Below are 21,530 nucleotides of genomic sequence, written 5' to 3' on the forward strand. Positions count from 1 at the left end.
CGACAATAACACCAGACATTACAACCACCCTGTGTACTTGGTAGCAGTACCCGTCACGGAGTGGAATCCCCCAATCAGGGAGAAATAATAATAATAATAATAATAATAATAATAATAATAATAATAATAATGGATACCGTACTATAAGTACAAACCCCCAGGCAGTACTAGAGACAGACCCTAACCCACAAACGTTTCTGGGACCATGCCCCAACAACGGACAAGGCTATCCCTCACAACGGACCGGATATAACCCCTGTCGACAAGAAAGAGAAGGTTACCTATCTGAATGACAAAGCGGTGCCCAACACTCACGACCTCCAGAAAACGCATGAGCAAAAAAATCAAAAGTACACCCACCTAAGACAGGACATCAAGGTGATGTGACTTATGCAACAAATAACGACCATTGCGATCAACGACTCAACCACCAGCATTGTGCCAAAGTCACTACATAAGAGCCTAGCAGAAATAGGCCTCCCAAATAACACCTACAAATTACTCCAGAAAGTCGGAATCCTGAGCACCTGTAGGATAATCAGAGAGTTCTTCTACCAACAATAACACACGACATTACAACCACTCTGTGTTCTTGGTAACGATACCCGTCAAGTGGTGGAACCCCCAAGCAGGGAGAAAATAATAATAATAATATGACCTAAAGTTGCTGATGCACCTGAAACCGTACTACAACGACACTATTCGATGCATTGTAATATATGTGGCGACTAATAATTTAAAGCTTTAAGGAACTGATCTTTCTGTGTCCAAGCTTCTGCGAAGCTTGGACACAGAAAGAGAAATTGGAACGTTTAAAGGGGATCTGGATTACAAGCAAATGTTCACTATCAATTGAAACCGCACAGAACAGGGTTGTGAAGAGAAATAAAGTATAACACTTAATTTATACAAGTAGTGCAATCTGCGTGGGTAGCACAGGAGTATTACCACCGTCCTCCTCATACTTGGTGGAAAAGGCCTGGGTTCCAAAGGAGTCAATGACGCGAGAACTTTTATGAGCCTTTTTCCCTCCGTCGCTGAATTAGTCGGTTTCAGGCGTAGATAGCAAGGTTTTCCTCCTCAGATACTTTGGTTTTTCGTTCAATAAAACAGGAAAATGGAAAAGAGAAAACTTGCAATTCATAGACATACTACACATGAGCAGATGAGATGGCTCTCCGGTGACCCAATTGGCAATTTTTTATACAATATTGCAAGAGTAGTAGTAGACGAATTTCAAAGATCAACAAAGTAGACGAATCTCATCTCTTCATCAAGTCATCTAGTTCTGATGTATTTGGGCTTAGTTAAACATGATGGAACTCAAAGACACGGGACGATGAAATTTGCGAATATCGTGCGTGCAGGAGAAACACTGAGGTAAGGAGATTATGAGGAAGTGATGCACCTGATGAGAAGCTGACTAAAAGTGATAAGATAATTCCCCCAGTCAAATGAAGATGACGGTAATTTTGATTCTGGGCTAATCGCGCCCCTTAGTTGTTATTATTTATTATTCTTTTTGGCTGATGCAACAAAAGTCCTTTTCCTTATATCATTCTGGCTCATTAATTCTGTTCAAAGACACACTGTGCTGCCACTTTATTAGGTACACCTAAATAGCAGCGTGTTGGTCCTCTTTTAGCCTTCAAAATAGCCTGAATTTGTCTAGGCATGTATTGAACAAGGTGCTGAAAACGTTGTTTTTAGGAATAGAGTACCATGCAGACATGAGTGTGTCACACAGTTCCTTGAGATTCGACGGAGGTGTAGGCCTGCAGTAAACAGCTTTTTCCAGCTCATATCAAAGATGTTCATTAGGATTGTGGTCCGTGGACTGAGCGGGCCACTGCAGCAAAGAAAAGTCATTGTTATGTTCCTGGAACCATTCCATAGTGATTCGGGCTTTGTGCACCTGCGCATTATCCTGCTGGAAGTAACAATCTGACTGAGGATAAACTGTCAACATTGACGGATGCACTTAGTCACCAACGATATTTAGGTAGTATGATGTAGCATTCAGACGTGAATCTATGGTACCAATGGACCCAACGTGTGCCAAGAAAACATTGCCAACACCATAACACTGTCCCCACCACCTTGCACAGTAGTCGTTAGACATGACGGATCCATGGATTCATGTTGTTTTCGCCAAATTCTGAGTCTTTCCTCAACTTGATGCACCAGGAACTTCGACTCATCAGACCAAGCAACTGTTTTCCAATTCTCGATTGTACAGTGCTGGTGTTGCTATGCGCACAGGAGGTGTGCTCTCTTGTTCTTCATTGATAACAAAGGTACGCGATGTGGCCGTCCGCTAGTCGCAGTTTGTCGTTTCGCGACAAAGGTACACGTTCAAAGTCGGTTAGATAACTCCTTTTCCCCATTCTTGCTACTGTTTGTACGCTTCCCTGATACTAGAAAGGTTGTTCTGCTGCATTTATATCCACAACTGTGGCCATGTGAATTGCAACTTTGTGGGACAAACCATTTGTGTGCACAGCAGGGGTGTACCTAATAAAGGGACAGCACAGTGTATAAGCACCATTATTATACATACGAATATTTACATTTTCTGTTCAAAACCTTTTACGTGTTCTCTGGATGTTAGGTACTTCACAGTATCTCTGTATGAATATTTACAAGCATTAAAAAGAAATGAAAATAGTGATGTTACAAGAAAAAAATGAATTTCATAACTGAATCCCAGAAAAACAAATGGGAACAATTCAATTAAATTGTTCCCATTTGTGGTTAATCTCATAATTATATTTTAAATTGACTATTATAATAATTACCTTCTGTGCTTTAAATATTTCCTCACGATCAATGTATTGTTTCTTACAATGGCAATGCAATACATCTTTCAGATTCTATTAAATAGAAAGATTTCAATTTAAAAAAAAAAAAATCAAAATTAATGCATTTTTAAAAATTCAGCAATTTTCATAATCGTGACTTTAAATTAGTATTTTATTTTGAGTGTTCTTTGCATTTCCAATTAATATCTAATAAAACTACTTATACCACTTTCATATTACTATAATTCGAATTATCATTATTGTTTATAACTGATTATATTAACAGATTACTTGAAATTCAGCAGTTTTCTCTTTCATTTGTAACTATTCATGGTGGAGAGGATAACAATATTTTTGAATTGTGGTTGAAGAATTTCTTGTCGAAATTCAAAGTAGTGTCATGAGGAGTGCTCTGTTTCTAATACAAATGGAATAGATATACTTGTTGGGCAGTGGAGCTACAGGTACAAGCAAGTGGAGTTATAGCTTTATTATGTCATTCCATTCCAACATATGAATGACATCATATCATTCATAGAATTACGTATTCACAATTCCATGAATGTGCATCAAATGAATGGCAGGCGCATAGTGAGGATTTGAACCCGATGGAACACCTATTTGACGAAATGGAACATATTAGACATCGGTACCGCACTCGTCCTGTTTCTGCACCTCGCGTGGAGCATTACATCTTCTGCGATCTATCTCTTGTTGGCCGAAATGCAACGCTGGTGGTGAAGTGCGTCATACTAACTAAAGGAAGACCTACTCTATCTTGACATGAGTGGCAATGACTCTATGTGAGAAGGCAGTGTGTTCGACATTTTTCGGAGGGTGGTGTATTTTTGTTTTAAAATGAAATTCTAAATATTACCTGAGAAAGAGGATTGCAGGTACAGCCTTCCCACCTTTTTTCACATATGTAATCGACAACCTGCTCTAAAGTTGGTAAATGTTTCAATTCACGATAGACTTCTTGAAAGCAGACTCTGAAGTCTGAGCTGAACTTTAAATAAAAAAAATATATCAAAATAATAAAAACCATATTCGTATAACTAACCAGTACGAAATTAATTAGAATGAAAATTGTTAAAATTATTAAAACTTATTTACTTTACATATGAAACAAAAAACGCAAGATAAAAATATTAAATATTTAAAATTTAATCAGCACTTGCGTTTAAGTATGCCTAGTAAAACAAATTCTCTGTAGATGTTCCATCTGATGGAGTCCCCATTGGGCTTTTGCTGGATCTTAAGTCCCTATTCCCTTCTACTAGGGTTATTCTGAATTTTCTGTTATTTTTGTTTCGCATTTTCTGTTATTTTAGTTGCTATTCATTTTAATTGCTGTTAATTTTAGTTCACTGATGGACTCTTGCACCTTTTCAGATTCATGTTATTTTTTTTTCACAATGTCATGATATTCTCCATGGGAACTGGGAAAACTTTAATACCCACAGAATGTTAACCGGCCCATTGCCGCTATTTTCTCAACAGAATCAGTTTTAACATACAGCAATATCTCGCAATATATATGAGAGATTCTTTAACGAAGTAGACTTCAGGAAAGGTATTTCTAAAGCAGAATTAAAATACAAGTGCAGTGGCAATTCAAACTTCTTAAACGTAGGTTTGAAGATCATTTAATTTGTTAGCGATTCTGACCATCAAGATCTACAGTCTGTATCCCTGTTCTTTTTTTTCCCTTTGGCGATTAAAGGACGGACATTTTTGACCAACTCGCATTCAGCTTAAAAGTAAAGCACATCAACACCAAATGCCTTTAGACATCCTCCACTGTGTGCTTCTCTTCATCGCCGCTGAATGTATCGCCGTTTTCGAGAGTATTTAGCACAAAATGGCACGCAATTTCCAAAATTTCTTGAACACGATGTTGCTTAATTATAAGAAGTCCACACATGAACCAAATTAGCTGTTGAATCTTCAGTTTTAACCGCGAAAGTTAAAAGTTTTAACTTTTAACATTCCAGTTAATTTTTAGCACGTAAAAAGTTAATCTTAGTTTTCACGGGGAAGAAGTCAAATTTCGCCACTTAGTTTCTAAATGGAAAACATTAAATTCCCAGTCAATTTTTCCAAGTTTTAATTTTCAATATGCAGTTTTATGGATTTATTGATTTTAACGATGCCGAGTATGATATTTCGAACTGCTTATACCCATTGTATTTGGTAAATTTGGTTGTTACTAATGAACAGTTCTTAAAAAAGACGAACAGCTTAGAACTTATTGTTCTTTAACTTCATAAAAATATTTTCTCTTTACGTCTAACAATCCTTCCCAGTTATTTTCCATTAGGGAAAATCCTAAGTATCTCAATCCACTTTACTTTGTATTTGCTGAAACAAAAAAGGTAACAATAAAATACAGATACTCGTACTATTACAGACTGCAATTATAATGTAGGAGCATTGTACATAATAAGAAAACGGTTTGAATAGACTGTCATCAATAATACACTTACATTGGAATTGAAATTCAAGTCTACACATTTCAGCTTTTCTTCAAATTCTCCTTCAGCTAATACTGGAAAAGAAATAAGAAAATGTGGTGATAATATGTACAGTTTACAAGATAATTGCAGATACCCATGTTGAAAGGATCTCTGAAGGTGGCACAAACAAACTCTGATAATACCCACTTATTTAAAATAAATATAAACTTTCTTTTTTTCTTTTTAAACAACTTTTTAGCATTGAATTAAGAATTATGAAATGAATTTCTCTTCGCTGCAATGTCTATCTTCTCATAGACAGTGAATCTATTAGGTCCATGAATAAAGTGAATCACGCTATTATCACCAAGCAATCGATTTCACCGTATGGCGGCTCGATTCTAGATATGTCCCGCTCTCTCCAGAAATATTGGGCGTCTTTTAACGCAAACTTTTAATGAAATGTTACGAATTTTGATGAATGTATTTATTTATTTGTTCAGACACATTACAGGTATTGAATCAGATTACAGTTTTGTCTATTATATAGTTAGCAATTATTAAATAATTAGGCAGTGGCATACACAAATCATTTTGAAAGATCAATATAAACAGAAATAGAAAAATAAAATAAATCAGAAATAACTTACAAATCGGTGACAATTAAAAAAAGATTTAGTGAATACTAATTAATAAATGTAAACACGAAATAAACTGTAATGCAACGTTCTGAAAGGAAGGTATTGGGGATTTCTAGGACAGCTGTGGAACAAACAAATGCATGTGCTTAGGACAACTAAGGGTAAGAACCGTCTGCGCAGTAGCACAGTAGTCTCATCACCTTCCCACACATGACGGAAAAGGCACGGGTTCGAATCCTATCGGTGACGCGAGGAACGTTTAATGGCACTTTTCACACCGGGTCTGAGTTAGTGGGTCTTAGGCGTAAACAGCAAGACCCCCTCCCCGGAACCCGTGGATTTGCTTCCAGCAAAGCAGACATGTCGACCAGAGAACACACGTGATTTATAGACACAATACTCATGGGTAGATGAAATAACTTTCCGGGTGCCCCAATAAACTGTTTTTTTAAGAGTAAGATGAGAAGGGATGCTGAATTTGAATAGAGGCAGAAAGGCATGTGTAGAAATGGAAGCAGCACAAAGGGGGTGGAAGAAGTTAAGTTCTTAATTATGAAGCCCCTAAAATAATAATAATAATAATAATAATAATAATAAGAAGAAGAAGAAGATTCTTTATTAACATAAATTGCATATAATAGTGATTCCTTACAGAGAAAGCCAGAGGAATCTAACAATACGTTGTTCATACAAGTGATTTTTTTTATTAGAAAAAAAAATAATAATAAATAAATAAAAAACAAAAAATTAATAATCAAAATGTAATAATGAAATAGTAATTAAAACAAAAATGTACTACAAGTTGAGCAGAACATGAAATGACATCGGCTAACTAGGACCAGCCTTAATTGTCTTTTAGAAATAGAAGAATAGGCCAAGATGTCATCGCGATATGCCTTGTCAATAGACAACAAAAATCAAATTATTATTTTAGGGTTGACCGTAATTAAATACATTAACCCGTATTTGTGTCTTTAAATTGCGTATGTTCCATGGTCGATTTGCATGGTCGATTTGCTGGACGAAAAAACCCCAGTTACTGGGGAGAAAAACCTTGCTATCTACGCCTGAGACCGACTAACTCAGCCACGGAGTGAAAAAAGCCCATTAAAGTTCCTCGCGTCATCGACGGGATTCAAACCCAGGCCTTTTCCACCCGGTGGGGGGAGGACGGTGACGATACCACTGTGCTACCCGCGCAGACTTGTCAATAGACAACAGGTCGATGTCCGATGTTGAGCGAGTTGAGAGTGTACAGAGTTACATTTCGGAAATATCTATTGAAATTCTGTAACCTCTGGAGCCTTGAGCACAAGGAGGGGATACTGCGGAGATGTCTGCCTGGCAACCGCCAACCAACCGTATTCCAGATGTTGATGTGATCATGCTTAGCTGAGCACAGATGAAGGAATGCCTTTATTTTCCTCACGTGGTCTCTATGGACTGTAGGCGTGTATTGCAGGTTGGAACAGAGTGCAAATTTAGATGTCGTATAGATCTGGTGCGGCTACAAGTTGGTCCAATTAAGCACCCAGAATTCAAGGCCCCAGGTTTCCTGAGGCTCGTGGGTGGTGCCGCAGACGAAACTTCCACGGCATAGGAGAGCACACTACACAAGTAAGTTGCAAGGTATTTCCTGATTATTTGCTTATTATGCATTTTGCACAGATCTATTTGCATTCCCCAGAAAGCTCTCAGGGCTTTGGAATACTGAGCGTAGATTTGTTGTTTATAGGTGAGGTTGGCATCAATAATTACACCTAGGAATTTGACTGTCAGTGGAAGTCAGAACATTTCCTGACAATTTCGGACGTAGAGAAGATGCAGTATCAGCAGAAGTGAGCCGACTTGGAGTAAAGATGAGATAGTTTGACTACTCTGGATGACAGTACTTCATACCATGCCCTCCACCCCTGTATGAAGTACTCTGTATGAGTACTTCATACAGGGGTGGAGGCCTCATTTTAGGGACGATTAAGACATGGCTGGATTAAGGATGAAAAAGCCACCCGGCCATATTTAAATTTGAGGTCCCTTTAATATATATAAACATATAAGAAATTAGTGTTAAAATAGAGAATTTGAAAAGTTAGAAATAGAAAAAGTGTCAGATCAGATTAATTTAATCAAAGTATCGATTAAACATTACATCTCTCTGTAAAACTTATATTAAGTATATAATGAACAGTATATCATGGGAAACAAATGACAAATGAAATATAATTAGGATATGGAATATAGGTATTCAGGGTAAATTATAATTACAAACACGTGGTTAATAATCTTATAAATATCGATTATGAAGCAGAATACTTATGTCATCTTCCTAAATATCAAGCATTTTTGGGTGAGTACCATAAGAATATTATAACTGGAGATTTAGGAACTGTTCCTCACACTGAATTAAGAAATTTGCTATCCTATGAATTCAAATTTAGCCCATGTACAAAAAATAGCTTAAATCTAATTAAAATAACAAATGAGAACAGACTTGTTTCAATTTAGTTTAAAACTGGCATATAAGTATAATACACCATAGTGTGTGCATAGTGTTAGGGTCAGACACAACCTGTCGTTTCCCACATCTGCGCCATGTGTACGCTGTGGAGGAATACAGTACTACTCTAAATGCCAGAAAAGTGTTGTGTGTGTTGTATATGACATATTGCAATTTTCCAAAGGTGGACTTTTCTTACCTATGATGCTTTAGAAAAGCAAATAGGGGATATGTTCAAAAATAATAAACCGGCCAAGATAATTGACTTATTCTTAATCAAAAAACAGTTATTAGATATGCAATCGGAGTTTATAATTACTACCCTTGATAAAGCAGCCAATAATTATAGTATAATATGTAAAACATTCTGTACCACCACGTTAATAAATGAACTGAATAATAGCTCCAACTATAAAATTGAGATATCTAACAGTAGCATTATCATTAAGAAGCTACTGGCTTTTATGCAAAAAGTTAAAATTAGATAACCCTAATGGTAAATTTCCTTACGTACACTGGATACCCAAGATCCACAAAGTTCTCATTGGCTTTTGATTCATTACATCAGGCAGAAACAGCTATGCTAAGTTACCCGATAAAAAACTAGAATCGTTGCTCAATATCATCAAAAGAAATATAGGAGAATCCAGAATTATTATGAACAATACCCCTGTAATAGATTATTTAAAAGATAACACCATATAAGCACTTTTGACTTTAAAAGCTTATTTACCAGTATATCGCATAATAACTTGAAATATGTCCTTAACCGATATTATAATCAGTTAGTATATTACCCTGTAACCGCTGTTATTGGGATAACATCATACATTTAAGTTTATTCAAGTGCTACATCTTTAATACTCTTTGGGTACCTATATAGTACCAATTATACACCTACAGTAGTAATTATATGTATATATATATATATATATATATATACAGATCCTACATAGGTTTTTATATTTATATTGTGAAAACTTATTCCTTGATAAAAACGTAAAATAAGAGATCAAAAATGGTTTTCATTTTAAAACTTAACAAGTTAAGTTTAAGTACACTTTTATATTACATGTTTTCTTGGTTTATTATACATTTTTATCACTACTTTAGAAAATATTTAGACTGAAAATGAGGCCCCTCTTCGCGTGAGGCCCCCGGCCATGGCCAGTTTGGCCGTAACGTTAACGCGGCCCTGGAAGAAGAGAAATGCAAGAGATTGGTGAAACGAACAAAAGGGTGTTTTTTAGAGGTGAGAGAGGTGTGGTGTATTTAAGATATTGAATGGATAAAGCAAGTTCAGTGCTGATGGCATCGATTCTTTTGCTCAGACTACACATAAAGGCATAAATTCAAGTTGTCGAAGATGGTTACTGGATATACGTGCGAAAATTTTCCTTCAGCGAGCGGGTGGTTGATGGTTGGTACAGGCTTCCATCTGGTGCTAAGAAAGTGAGTACTTCGCATAAATTCGAGGAAGAAGTAGACAAACTATTAAAGAGACGAATAGGTGATACAGGATAATTTTCAGGATAATGCAGCAACAGAAATATGTCAATTACGCTCTTAATGAACCAACGCAGTCGAAAGAATAAAGAAATGGTAAATTTAAATATATAGTATATTTTCATCCATATTATGTTTAGACAATTAATGCATAGCTAACGGTATATTTTATAAAGCAAACTGAAGGCAATTTAATAGGAGTCTCACATGTGGGGGGATGCAAAGTTTGTTTCTCAATACATCGGTCTCACTATCTGCTAGACTAATTGATTTTTAATTGGACATAGAAAAATGCAGTTACTATTTTAACCAACAAATCATTTTCCTTTATTCTTTATTATTTATGTTTGATGATATGTTTTTTTTTTTTTTTTTCTTAAACAGTATGTCTAATAGTGAATAGCAATAACACCACAGTAACACATAATAAGAAAAATACGGGTATATCAATTCCTTGGAGGATGTAACACACACTTCCCCCAACAGCTCGACTGCGCAACCGATAGACAGACGATTTATATACGAGTACTTGATTTTTGTACATTCTTAAGAAATTACATATAGTTAAATAAACTTATGTAAAAGATAAATATAAATTAAGACTGCCACTACGTTTAAAAGTTACAAAATTAGTGGTTCCCCCGCATCAAATAAAATTCTTCTAATTAGAATATTAAAAAATTCTGGTAACTTACTTTGAATGGTTGACATTTACATTTATATATATATATAATATACGGAATATGTAATTTATAGAAATTTGTACCTAGCAGCCCCATGAGCCTAATGTATGTTCTTTCTAAAATCAGATTCGCTTTAAAATTACACAGTCACCACACAAACAAAAAATTATATACTTACAGCACTTTGTACACCAGTTCTGAGCAAGATAATCATAGAATGTACAGAAAACACTGCCTACCAACGCCAAGTTGAAGAAGGAAATAAAAATAAACTTAGAATTCATAGTGGTTAGCGTTTGGAGTTTTTGAAACTTCTGCTCTAGCTCTCCGTTTATATCGTATGAGGTGGAATCTGTTTCATAACACAAACTACGCAGACAGTACACTTCCTGTCACGATGGTTTCACAAAATCATAGATGTATAGTCACAAAACAAACTGCATACATACAATTCGTAACGATTTGTAATTTCGTATGAACACTGTTTAGTTAGCTATACACCACGTAGTCCTTCAAACATATAGTACACTTATAAACATCAACAAAGCACGTACACATTCCACGATGGTTTCCCAAAATCCCAGATGTATAGTCACAAAACAAACTGCGTTTAGAATTCATAACGATTTGTAATTTCGTATGAACACTGTTTAGTTAGCTATACACCACGTAGTTCTTCAAACATATAGTACACTTATAGACATCAACAAAGCACGTACACATTCAAAGAAATTAGGAAAACTGAGAGTCAGGAAGCACAAGTTTACTTGAGATTGATCGAAGCAGCTTAAAACTTTTGTTTCAGCATAATTTCGAAATTATGCTGAAACAAAAATATTTCTGCTTCAGTAAGAAAAAAACTGAATAAATTTCGTATGCTCTTTATTCTTATTATAAAAACTGCAACGATTATTCATAATATTTCTCCTATTATTATTATTATTATTGTTCTCGATGTCGATGAATAAATGTTATGAATAGATTGTATTGTATTATGTCTTAAATTATTATATCTAAGCACAATCAAATTAAAACACTAATAACACAGAATTCTGGTACAAACAAACGGTATGAGGCCGCAAATACGTTTGCCAAGGCTATTATTAATAGGTTTCATAATCATTATTATCAAACTTTTTTAAACAACAAGATAGTCTTCCTGAAATTGTGAATTCTTGCCTAGTTTCAACTCGACAACATACAGATATTTTTAGGATTTTTGAACAGAAAAATAACAAGACAAGAAATCTTATTAGCTGGATTGTATTACTGTAACCGAAGTTAAAAGGAATAAGGAACAGTTCGCTGTGCTCTTAGTGGAGCTTATAACAGTGATGTTAGAGACAGGAAGCTATCCAACTAATTTACTTTCATTTAAGTTAATTCTTATAATTCTTATAATTAGAGACCTATGAAAATGAAGTCAGTACTAAGTACGATTATAGAAATTATATTTTTTTCTCATATTAGTACGTACTTACATCAATATAGATTTCTGAACAACACTATTCTCATATCACAAAGGTTAATTAGAGAATTTAATGGATTGTTTTAACTTATTTTATTTATAGATTTGACCATGTGACTTAATTGATATCCCTACATTACAACAAAAATTACTGAAATGTGTATAAGGGGAAGAATCAATCAACTATTAGCATGTTAGTTAACCAAAAGAAAAAAAAAAAAACAGTTAAAGTAGAAAACATAAAAGAAAAATCATAATGTAACGAAAAGGGTACCTAAGGCCACTCATGCTTGGCGAATAATGTTCAATATCTATGTAAATGACATATTCGAAGTAATTAAGAAATCTTTTATAAAAATTATGCAGATGTAAAAAAAAAAAAAAACTTAACAAAGACGACTTATGATTTACAACACGATATTATTCATTTGCAGAGATGGCTACATGATAATAAATTAGCACTAAGTTTGAAAAAAAATAAATTTCTGGTATTTAGACCTCCTCGTCAAATTTTAGATAGTCACCCTTCAGAATTTCCAGAATTGCGAACGTCAAACTGTGGAAGAAGTTTCAATTCATTGTTACCTTCAGTTATGAATTGGCTACAGTCCTAGTTAGGCAATTCATATAACAAATTTGTATGCAAAAGTAAGATTTTATGTGTAATATTTTACTACATTAAGAATAAGTTAAATCTTAGAACAAAAATTAACCTTATGTTATTCATTAGTGAATTCCCAAATGAATTTAGTCAATGTATGGACACGAGGAAACCTATCTAAGGGTAATAAACAACTTAATTAACAGAAATTTGAGATTTTAAACGGGAAAAATATTTAGAATGACTGAATAAGAGAAGGCAATTTTTGTTAAAATATGAAGTCCTTTATCCACTTCAAACACTGAAGTTAATTTAATTTTGAAAAATCTGAACATTATTTATGAAAGTTGAATTAGCAAAGGAATTTCTCACATAATTTAAGGAACCCCAAAAGCAATTGTTTTTCCTTAACCTAGGGCACTAAATAGATTTGGAGAAAGGCATACAATGAATATAATTAACAATTTCTAGGCTAGTGTTTATTTTAGATACACAATTTACACGCATATTATTCTTTATTACTCTTAGGAGAAACAATTTGTCAATTAATAAATTATCAATATTTTGCTCAACAATTATTGTAAAAAGAAAAATTATGTATTAAAAGCAACACATAAACACAAACTTCAAACATTGAAAAAGAGCTAAATTGAAAGTTAAATAATTTCTTATCAAATACAATAATCAAGTTATTAGATTTAATGAATAATTGTACACATAGTTGGATTACAAACGCAAGTAAAACATTCAAAATATAATAAAATATTTAAGTATAAAATGTGGTGTCTTCATTTTTTCAGAATGTTATGAGTAAAAAAAAATCACACTTAAGAATCAAAACTGTAATTTTTTATTTATTTATTTCATTTATTACATTTTTTTTTCGTACTGTCCCTTGCCGCATACATTAGCTTCCCATTATGCACAGAAAATAAAGTAGGTTTATATTTAACTCTTGCTTTCTCATTTCGCAATTCTGTGCAGCGATAAAGCTTTGCGTACTTCTGCGTTTTGACGTCATTATAACGACGTCAAATTTTACCTTCGAATATTTTTGGATTTAGGTAAAATGTGCAATATAAGAAAAAAGTGTCAAACTGTATTCAAACAGAAATACTACGGAGAAATTCCAGCAAGAAAAATATGAATACAATTTATTTCATTGTCTCAAAGTAGCAGCATTTTTTTTGCCTGGTATTTGTTGGCAAGTAAACATCTGTAAAGTGTCCATAAATAAATGGAAAAAAAGTCGCTCAGTTCGTGTTTTATTAATCGTTATTCAACCTTTAAAACATAATTTAAAGTTTCTCGATTCATTCTAATATATTTCAAAATCGCCCTTCTTCATCTTTCAATTTATTACATTCACAAAAAAAAAAAATTGTGATTTTTTCTAAATCTTGAAAAATTTTGACCAAAAAATAATCAGTGCGATTTAAAGAACTATAGTTTTGAAATATGTAAAATTTATATTTCATTACTTTAAGGATTTTTTTAATGATTTTCTCTCATATACTACAACATTTCATACAGTCAGTTCGGAAATTTTTAAAAACTTCGAAAAACTGAAAGAAGGATGATAGATGACTTCGCCTTGAGGCTGAATTTCCTCGACATCAAAGAACATTTATATACTGTCCTACTATTAATATTCGGACACCTGACAAAAAAAAGCCGCTTTTATTGTGTCATTTAATATTTTGTGCTGAAACCTTTTGCTTTTAAGACGGCCTTCAATCTTCGCGGCATACTCTCAATCAGCTGTTTATAAATGTCAGGTGATATGTTCCTCCACTCTGACTTTAACATAGCCACCTGTTCGGCCTTGTTCTTTGGGCAATCTCGGCGTGCACGTACCCGACGATCCAATACATCCCAAAGATGCTCGATAGGGTTCAGATCACACTCTGGGCTGGCCAATCCAACTTTTCCACACCCATGTCATGTCCTCAAACCACTCTGTTACGACCCCAGCAGTATGTTATGGCGCGTTGTCTTGCTGATACAGATATGGGCCTTCCACGAAGTACTGCCATAATGTTGGAAGTGCATAATTGTCCAATCTGTCTTGGTATTGCACAGCATTCATGGTTTTGTCGATAACGGCTAATGGACCCAAGCCAAACCATGAAAGCAGCCCGATACCACGACATTGCTTCCACCAAACTTCATTGTGGGAGGATACAATCAGGAAGGAACTCTTCTCCTGGCGTTCGCCACACCCAGAACGGCCATCTGACTGACAGAGTGCAAACCTAGACTGGTCTGTCCAAAGGACTATTTTCCACTGCTCTACAGTCCAGAATTCGCGCTCCTCACACCATGTTAATCCGCGTCTAGCATTTGTTGAGGTGATCAATTCTGTTGAACGTGTCATCTTGCATGCCCACTTTTGCAATTGTATTTTCAAACCCCTGTGTGCATATTTATAGCAGATTCTGTGATGTGTTGCATGCATAGAACCTGTTTCCCCATCCATAGAGGGGTGTCGGGATATTAATGGTAGGTGAATCCATGACTGAATGATTAGGACCCCTCTTTTCCTCCGTTTGCAATTAATGCACCTAGTAGATTTTTCTTTTTTTAGACAATCTGCAAAAATATGCCCACCTCCAGCATGAGACCGCTTTATGAGTACAGAATTGAGTCAGGTGTTCGTGGCTCCAATACGTAACATCTGACCCACCCAGTAACTACATTAAAACATCTATATTTACGGGTTGAAAAGCCAAAGAGTATTCTCTCATGTTCTAAGATGTGTTTCAGGATTCTAAGCGATAAGTCTATGACCGACCTAATGACCTTGTTAGTTTTACCTGAACTAAATCGAAAAGTTGTCTCCTCTTGAATTTCTTCAAGAGGAGAAGCCATAATCTCTAATCTTGAATTTCTTCAGAAGTGAAGCCATAATCTCTAAGTTTCTTCTGGAAAAGATCCTCTACGATTCCTTCTTTGGACATCTCTTTCAGGACGTCATATATTACAATCGATGGATACGAAAATCTTGGCTTATCTGACTTCGTTCAAAGATGTAGTTTTTCTTATTTTGTCTAAATCTTCCTTATTTGTGGTTTCTATCACCCTTGTTTCGTACAGTCCTTGACAGGTTTATGTTCAAACCGTAAAGAATTGGTAATTAGGTCTTTCACCTCAGAACTAGAAGTAAGCTTTGATCTTTCACTAGGCCGAAAGATGGCCACATGTCGGGGAGAAACTTGAGACATGTCTGTCTCCGTTGAGCTTCTTACGATATCTCTGTGCTGGAAAACTGCTACCCCAAAAGGGACTCTGTCATGTCTGGTTCGCAGAATAATAGGATGTTCACTATATCCTTGTGTTAACATATCAGCATAAGTTGGATGAGCTGTCGGAGAAGCGCTATCTGACATAAGCTGGTCAAAAAGATTGGCTATAATTTGCATTTCCTCTGCTCTTGCTTGCTTTTAATTTTTCGTTTTCTATTAGCAATGTACTAGTGACAGTTTCCACGCCGGCCCACAGACTATGAATATTATTAGAGGCCACTTTAGTGACCTTACTAGTGTCCGCTGCCATATATTTACTTAAACGCTCTTTTAATTTTATTCATGATTTCATGAACGGCCAAGCCTTCCAGTTGATGGTCCAAGATGAACTGCATATGAGAATGAGGACTAGAATTTACGTCCACCGTTCCTGTGTTACCTTCCGGAGGAAGGATAGACACCTCATTATCGCAATTTATATTTACGTAATTTTCTCTCTCATTATCAGTTCCACCAGAATCAAAACCAAGAGTTTGTTGCTATGAGGGGACACACTTAGTACCCTTCTCTCCAGAAGATTGATCTGTCTTAGTCCACCAGAATCAGGACCAACAACAGAAAAAAAAAAAAAAAAAACCTATTACTTTTAGGCCAACCGAATAATCAAATTCATTTGCAGTGCATTGTGTATTGTGTCTGTAAATTTCGTGTGTTCTCTGATTGTTTTGATGGATGAAAAACCAGAGTTTCCGGAGAAAAAAGTTGCTATCTACGCCTTAGCCTATTAATTCAGCCACGGAGTGCAAAACGCCCATTAATGTTCCTCACATTATCGACGGAATTCGAACCCGGGCCTTTTCAGCCGGTGTGGGGAAGACGGTGACGATACCACTGTGCTACCGCGCAGACAATCAGAACCAACAGGGGGTGGGATATTTATGTGTTGTTGTGGAGGACCCCAGGGATTCCCCCATTAGCTCTATTGTACTCCTTGTGTTGAGGCTCACGCCAAAATCGGCCATTTGTATGTAGTGTGTTAGGTGTGTAAATGTTATGATGAGTTCTGTTGTTATGTAGTCGGCCGGTACCTGACTCTTAGCAGGTGGGAAGCAGCAACACCTGGTCACAGCGTCCCAACCCCAATCCCCGCCACGTGGAGGTGGCCAGGATCCACTACCTTCATGCTAGTCTATACTGGAACAAAGTTCCAGGAAAGACAAAGTTATGAGAAAAGGAAAATGGGAATAGCTGGAAAAGTTAGGGGTGGTGGGGAAGGAAAGAAGTGCAGTGGGGCATCAGAGAAAGAACCCGCCGTCATAAAAGGAAGTTAAGAGAAATTGAGAAAAGATAAAAGAGAAAAAAAAGGAAAAGAGGAGGTGGAGACAATTTTCAGGTTTTGTTGACGCCACATGTCGTAATGTAATCCTATCCTAAATTAAGATTAGCAATTCCTATCCTGTGAGCAGGATTAGGAGATGTCGAGACACGTCCTCAATAGATCTTTCAGCTTGAAGGGTAGCTCTTCCAAAGTTGAAGATTTCTTTAGCACTCCCATCGTTTGATAGGAGATCCTCTTGGAGCAAAGGCATATCAGAACTCCATAGACAGACCAGGAGGAGGTTCGGTAGTTGCAGCAATCCTTAATTTCACTGTTAGATAGGTATCCAATGGCATGGCACAGCTGAAGCTCTAGAGTCAAACTACATACTATATACACTATTTCGATTTCTAACACAGTAGGTTTGTCACTCCAATCAATAAGGATTTAACTTCGATCACGATGTATCACCTCAAGTTCGTGAGACAAAGTGCAGGAAGTAGCAGTTGAAGCTTTTATGATATATTGAAATCCAATACATTAATCGATTCTTTCTAGATAGCAGTTCTTGTGAAAGTCTGCAAAGATAATTTCAGACCTTGTTCAAGTCTTCAAAGATAATTTCAGTCCTTATTCAAGTATTTCTCTTGATCCAGATTCAGGTTATCTCAGGGCAACAGCTCTCGATTCCTCTCGTCGTTTAAATGCTCGTGTTGCAAATAAGTTAAAAGCTTCAAATGTATCTTGTGATTGGATCAGCAAAGGTTTATTCTCCCTGTCATAGGAATTTTTCTTTAATGTATTTTGCATTGGGCATAAAGCTCTGACCATCATCCAAAATAATTCCCAAGTATTTTGTGGTTGAACTGTATTTAATAGCATGTCCTTTATATTTTATTTAAGGGGGATTTACTTCTGGACGTTTTACTTGTAGATACCTGGACGTTTTACTTGTAGATACCTGGACGTTTTACTTGTAGATACCTGGAGTTTATGCAGTACCCGGTTGGAAACATCTTCAAGAGACTTCCTGGAGTTTCCTTGGAACATGATGGTTAGTTCGTTGGCATATGGGATCATGGTTTTTGCATCAAAATGTTTATTTAATCAGGAGTCGAACACTGAATTCCAGCACAGGAGCCCAAGAAACTACCCCTGTGGGAAACCTCTGGTAACTTTTCTTGACACTTGAATGGAACCACTCTTAACAACAAGTGAGCGCTGCGAAAAGTAGCTCATCAGCCACCGGTATATAAGTGAAGATACTTCGGCCTCCCGGAACCTCTCCAGGGCACTTTGCCACCAAATGGTGTCAAAGACCCCTTTGAAGTTCACAAAGAGACCCAGCAGATATTTAGTCGTAGTTTCCCGCTGTATCTCTAAAAGAGAAGCAATGGCATCTTCGGTTCCTCTACCCTTTGTAAAATCGAACTGTACCGGCAAAGAAAGTCATTTCGTAACATTCGTAGTCAAAAGTCGACTCGCAATAACTTTTTCAAGAGCCTTGTCCATAATAGGGAGCAAGGTAATATGACAGTGGATCAGATTCTGGCTTCTTTGGAATTTTGAGAAGAATTTTTAAGTTAGCAACTTTCAAAATTGCAGGGAAAATACCCTGATTAAGACAAGAGTTGAATAATGTTGCAATAACTACAGAAACCGTTTTCCATACGCGCTTGAACACTTCTACCTCGATGCCAACAAGTCCAGGACATTTGCCCAAACGCATGGACTGGATAGCGATATCAATCTCCTCAAAGGTAAAAGATGGTTCATCAGGCGAGCAGAGTAACAAGCGTTTTTCACTCTGATGTCTATCTGTTTTGGAACTGTACATGCTTCTTCTTCTTGATAAATAATAACATCCAGGATCCTATTCACGGTGGGTACCCAAGATATGGTTTCTTGATCATCACTAGTTGTAACTGATGGAAACACTTCACCAGTTGGAATTTTATTGTTTATTAATCTGTAAACGAGCCCCCAGGGAGAATTGTTTTCCTGGGTGCTCACTAGTTGCTCCCACGAAGCTTTTTTCCTCTTGTAGATTTCCTGATGATAGTTTCTACCGGCTTGTTTGTATCTGTTTTTCAAAAGTTCAACCTCCAAAGTGGGAAGAGATTTGTCTCTCGTCGCTTTCTGGAAATCTCTTCTTGCTGTCTCGTCAATGATTTTAATTGTGTCAAGTCTGAGGACCATCACGGCATATGGTATTCCTTTTCCTATAGCTCATAGACTGCATGCCAGCTGTAATAATTATGTTTTGAATTACTCGTGCCTGGTCATCTGCAGTGAGAGTAGTCAATTTTTCTATTTGGTCTTGTGTAAAGGAGTCTTCAAGTGAGGAATCAAATTTATCCCACTTTGCTTTCTTTGTGTGAAATCTTTGTATGTCGGTAGGATCAAATCTGGATCGCCGTTGATCACAATTAAGTTGGAATGTCATGATGTTATGATCGCTGGTAGATCAGCTAGTGTGCAACTTCCAGTTGGAAAGTCTCGGACTAATAGCAGAAGATGCGAGAGTAATGTCGATGTGAGAAGAACCCATAGGCGCCACACATGTTAGTGGATGGCCGGGGTTTTTTAATATAGTTAAGCGGTGGATAAGATTAGGTCTTCCATTGATTCACCCTTTTCATTTGTAATTGCAGCACTCCACAGAGTAGACTCAGCATTAGCATCCATCATCACAATAACGTTCTTCCCACGTAAAATATTAAGTGTCATATCCAGTTAGTCCACAAACGGTTGTATAGAGTCTCATTATTGGGAGCGTTGACAGTATAACGAGATTGCGTAGACTTGACCAAAATGGCCCTCCAAACACACACAAACAGCATAGGTGGAGCAGAGACTGGAAATTCTTGTAACTGTGAGACTTGGATCTAAGATGACTATTGCAGCCCAAATCCGACATCCGGTATTTCCATCAGTTCTAACCATAACTGAATTGGATTGTACTGTTCTGTAGCGAATGGGAAGACCGTTTACAAGACCTTTGTATGAATAGGGCTCTTTAAGAACCATAATCTGAATAAAATGTTCTTGCGACACTTTGGTTAAGTCATTTGTAACTGCAATGGATTTTTGGCAATTTAGCTGAAAAACCTGATTTCTTTTGATTGTGAAGTACTAGAATTAATACTTGATGTTGTATTTCTATCCAAAAAAATGTCTTTAAGCGAACAGCATCTATGGCTTTTAAGTACTCTTGGCATTTGGGATATCTTAAGGAGTAAGCCCAGTTGTTCTTTTGCTTCTTACAGTTTGGACATTCAGCTGGTTTCTCCTTATCTGGGCAATCTATAAAATTGTGACCGGTTAGACCACAGTGCCCACAAGTTTGTGCTTCTTGATGACATGATCTTACAGAGTGGCCATATCCCAGGCATTTATATCACCTGGGAACTATGGTATAATCCTTAACCGTGTGAGATGCCGACCCTAGAAAAATTCTACGCGCAGACAAAAGAATCTTGCGAATCGTACCAGTGACTTCTAAAATCCAATTTAAGTTGGACTTATTAGGTTTTGGCTTAGTTGGAAATCGAGGCTTAATTTGCTCTTTTACATCCTCAAGTGTAAAATCATAGTCTTTTAAATTTTTCTCATAGATATCTTCTATTATATCCTCAATCTTGGAGTCTTTGTGAACATCATAAATCGCAATAGTTGGGCCCAAATTTCTGGGCAATTCAGGTTTTAAACCACACTCTTGTAATTTGACAGTTTTTGATCTTTTCAAGATCTTGAGGGATCGCAGTTTCAATTAATACCCCGTTTTCCCGAATTTTCCGCACGTATTTAACTTTGACATCCTTTATATCCGAGGTTAACTTAGCTTTAATCTCTTGTTTTACCTTCTCACTTGTAGCACAAGTGCTGCCCTCCTGCACCTTAATCAGAATTACGTGTTGCTTGCTGTATAGATTTACCCGCTATTGATTTTACGGTCTGAGTCGGAGTGTATAGCTGCGTGGCTTAAGCATATGATAAAGATGGCTGAGAGAAACCAGGATGAGAAGGAAATAAGATCCACTGAAGGCTCAGGCAATGTCTTTTCCAAGGGTGTGGGTAAGTCTTTAGGATCTAGGCTAGCAATTTCCATCGTAGGTTCTTTACGAGTGGAAGCAGTCACTTTGGTCACATTATCACTTCCAGCAACAGTCTGTTCAGAGGAGAGTAATGCTGGGAAACCTTCTAAGGATTAATTTTGATGGTCCGATTCATTTTATGTTAATGGTTCTTGAATTTTAAGATTTTTTTTTTAGATTTTAATGTTATCTATAGCTGAGTTATACATTTTAA

At 36.3% G+C, this 21,530-nt stretch overlaps 1 protein-coding gene across 1 annotated transcript in view; it reads right to left on the reverse strand.

Moving 5' to 3' along the window:
- LOC150089787 (uncharacterized) overlaps positions 1 to 15,527 on the reverse strand; it is a 35,363-nt gene extending 19,836 nt beyond the window's left edge. The window contains exons 1-5 of the mRNA XM_090390101.1: positions 15,473 to 15,527; positions 10,766 to 10,939; positions 5,291 to 5,352; positions 3,679 to 3,810; positions 2,799 to 2,873 (exon numbers count right to left, since the gene is read on the reverse strand). Coding sequence (XP_090246227.1) covers positions 2,799 to 2,873; positions 3,679 to 3,810; positions 5,291 to 5,352; positions 10,766 to 10,939; positions 15,473 to 15,527 — 498 coding nt within the window. The remainder of the gene's footprint in view (positions 1 to 2,798; positions 2,874 to 3,678; positions 3,811 to 5,290; positions 5,353 to 10,765; positions 10,940 to 15,472) is intronic.
- Positions 15,528 to 21,530: the final 6,003 nt, after the last annotated feature.

The sequence above is a fragment of the Mastigoproctus giganteus genome, chromosome 2 (assembly GCF_048544385.1).
Source record: "Mastigoproctus giganteus isolate SK-2022 chromosome 2, ASM4854438v1, whole genome shotgun sequence".
Classification (NCBI taxonomy): Eukaryota; Metazoa; Arthropoda; class Arachnida; order Uropygi; family Thelyphonidae; genus Mastigoproctus; species Mastigoproctus giganteus.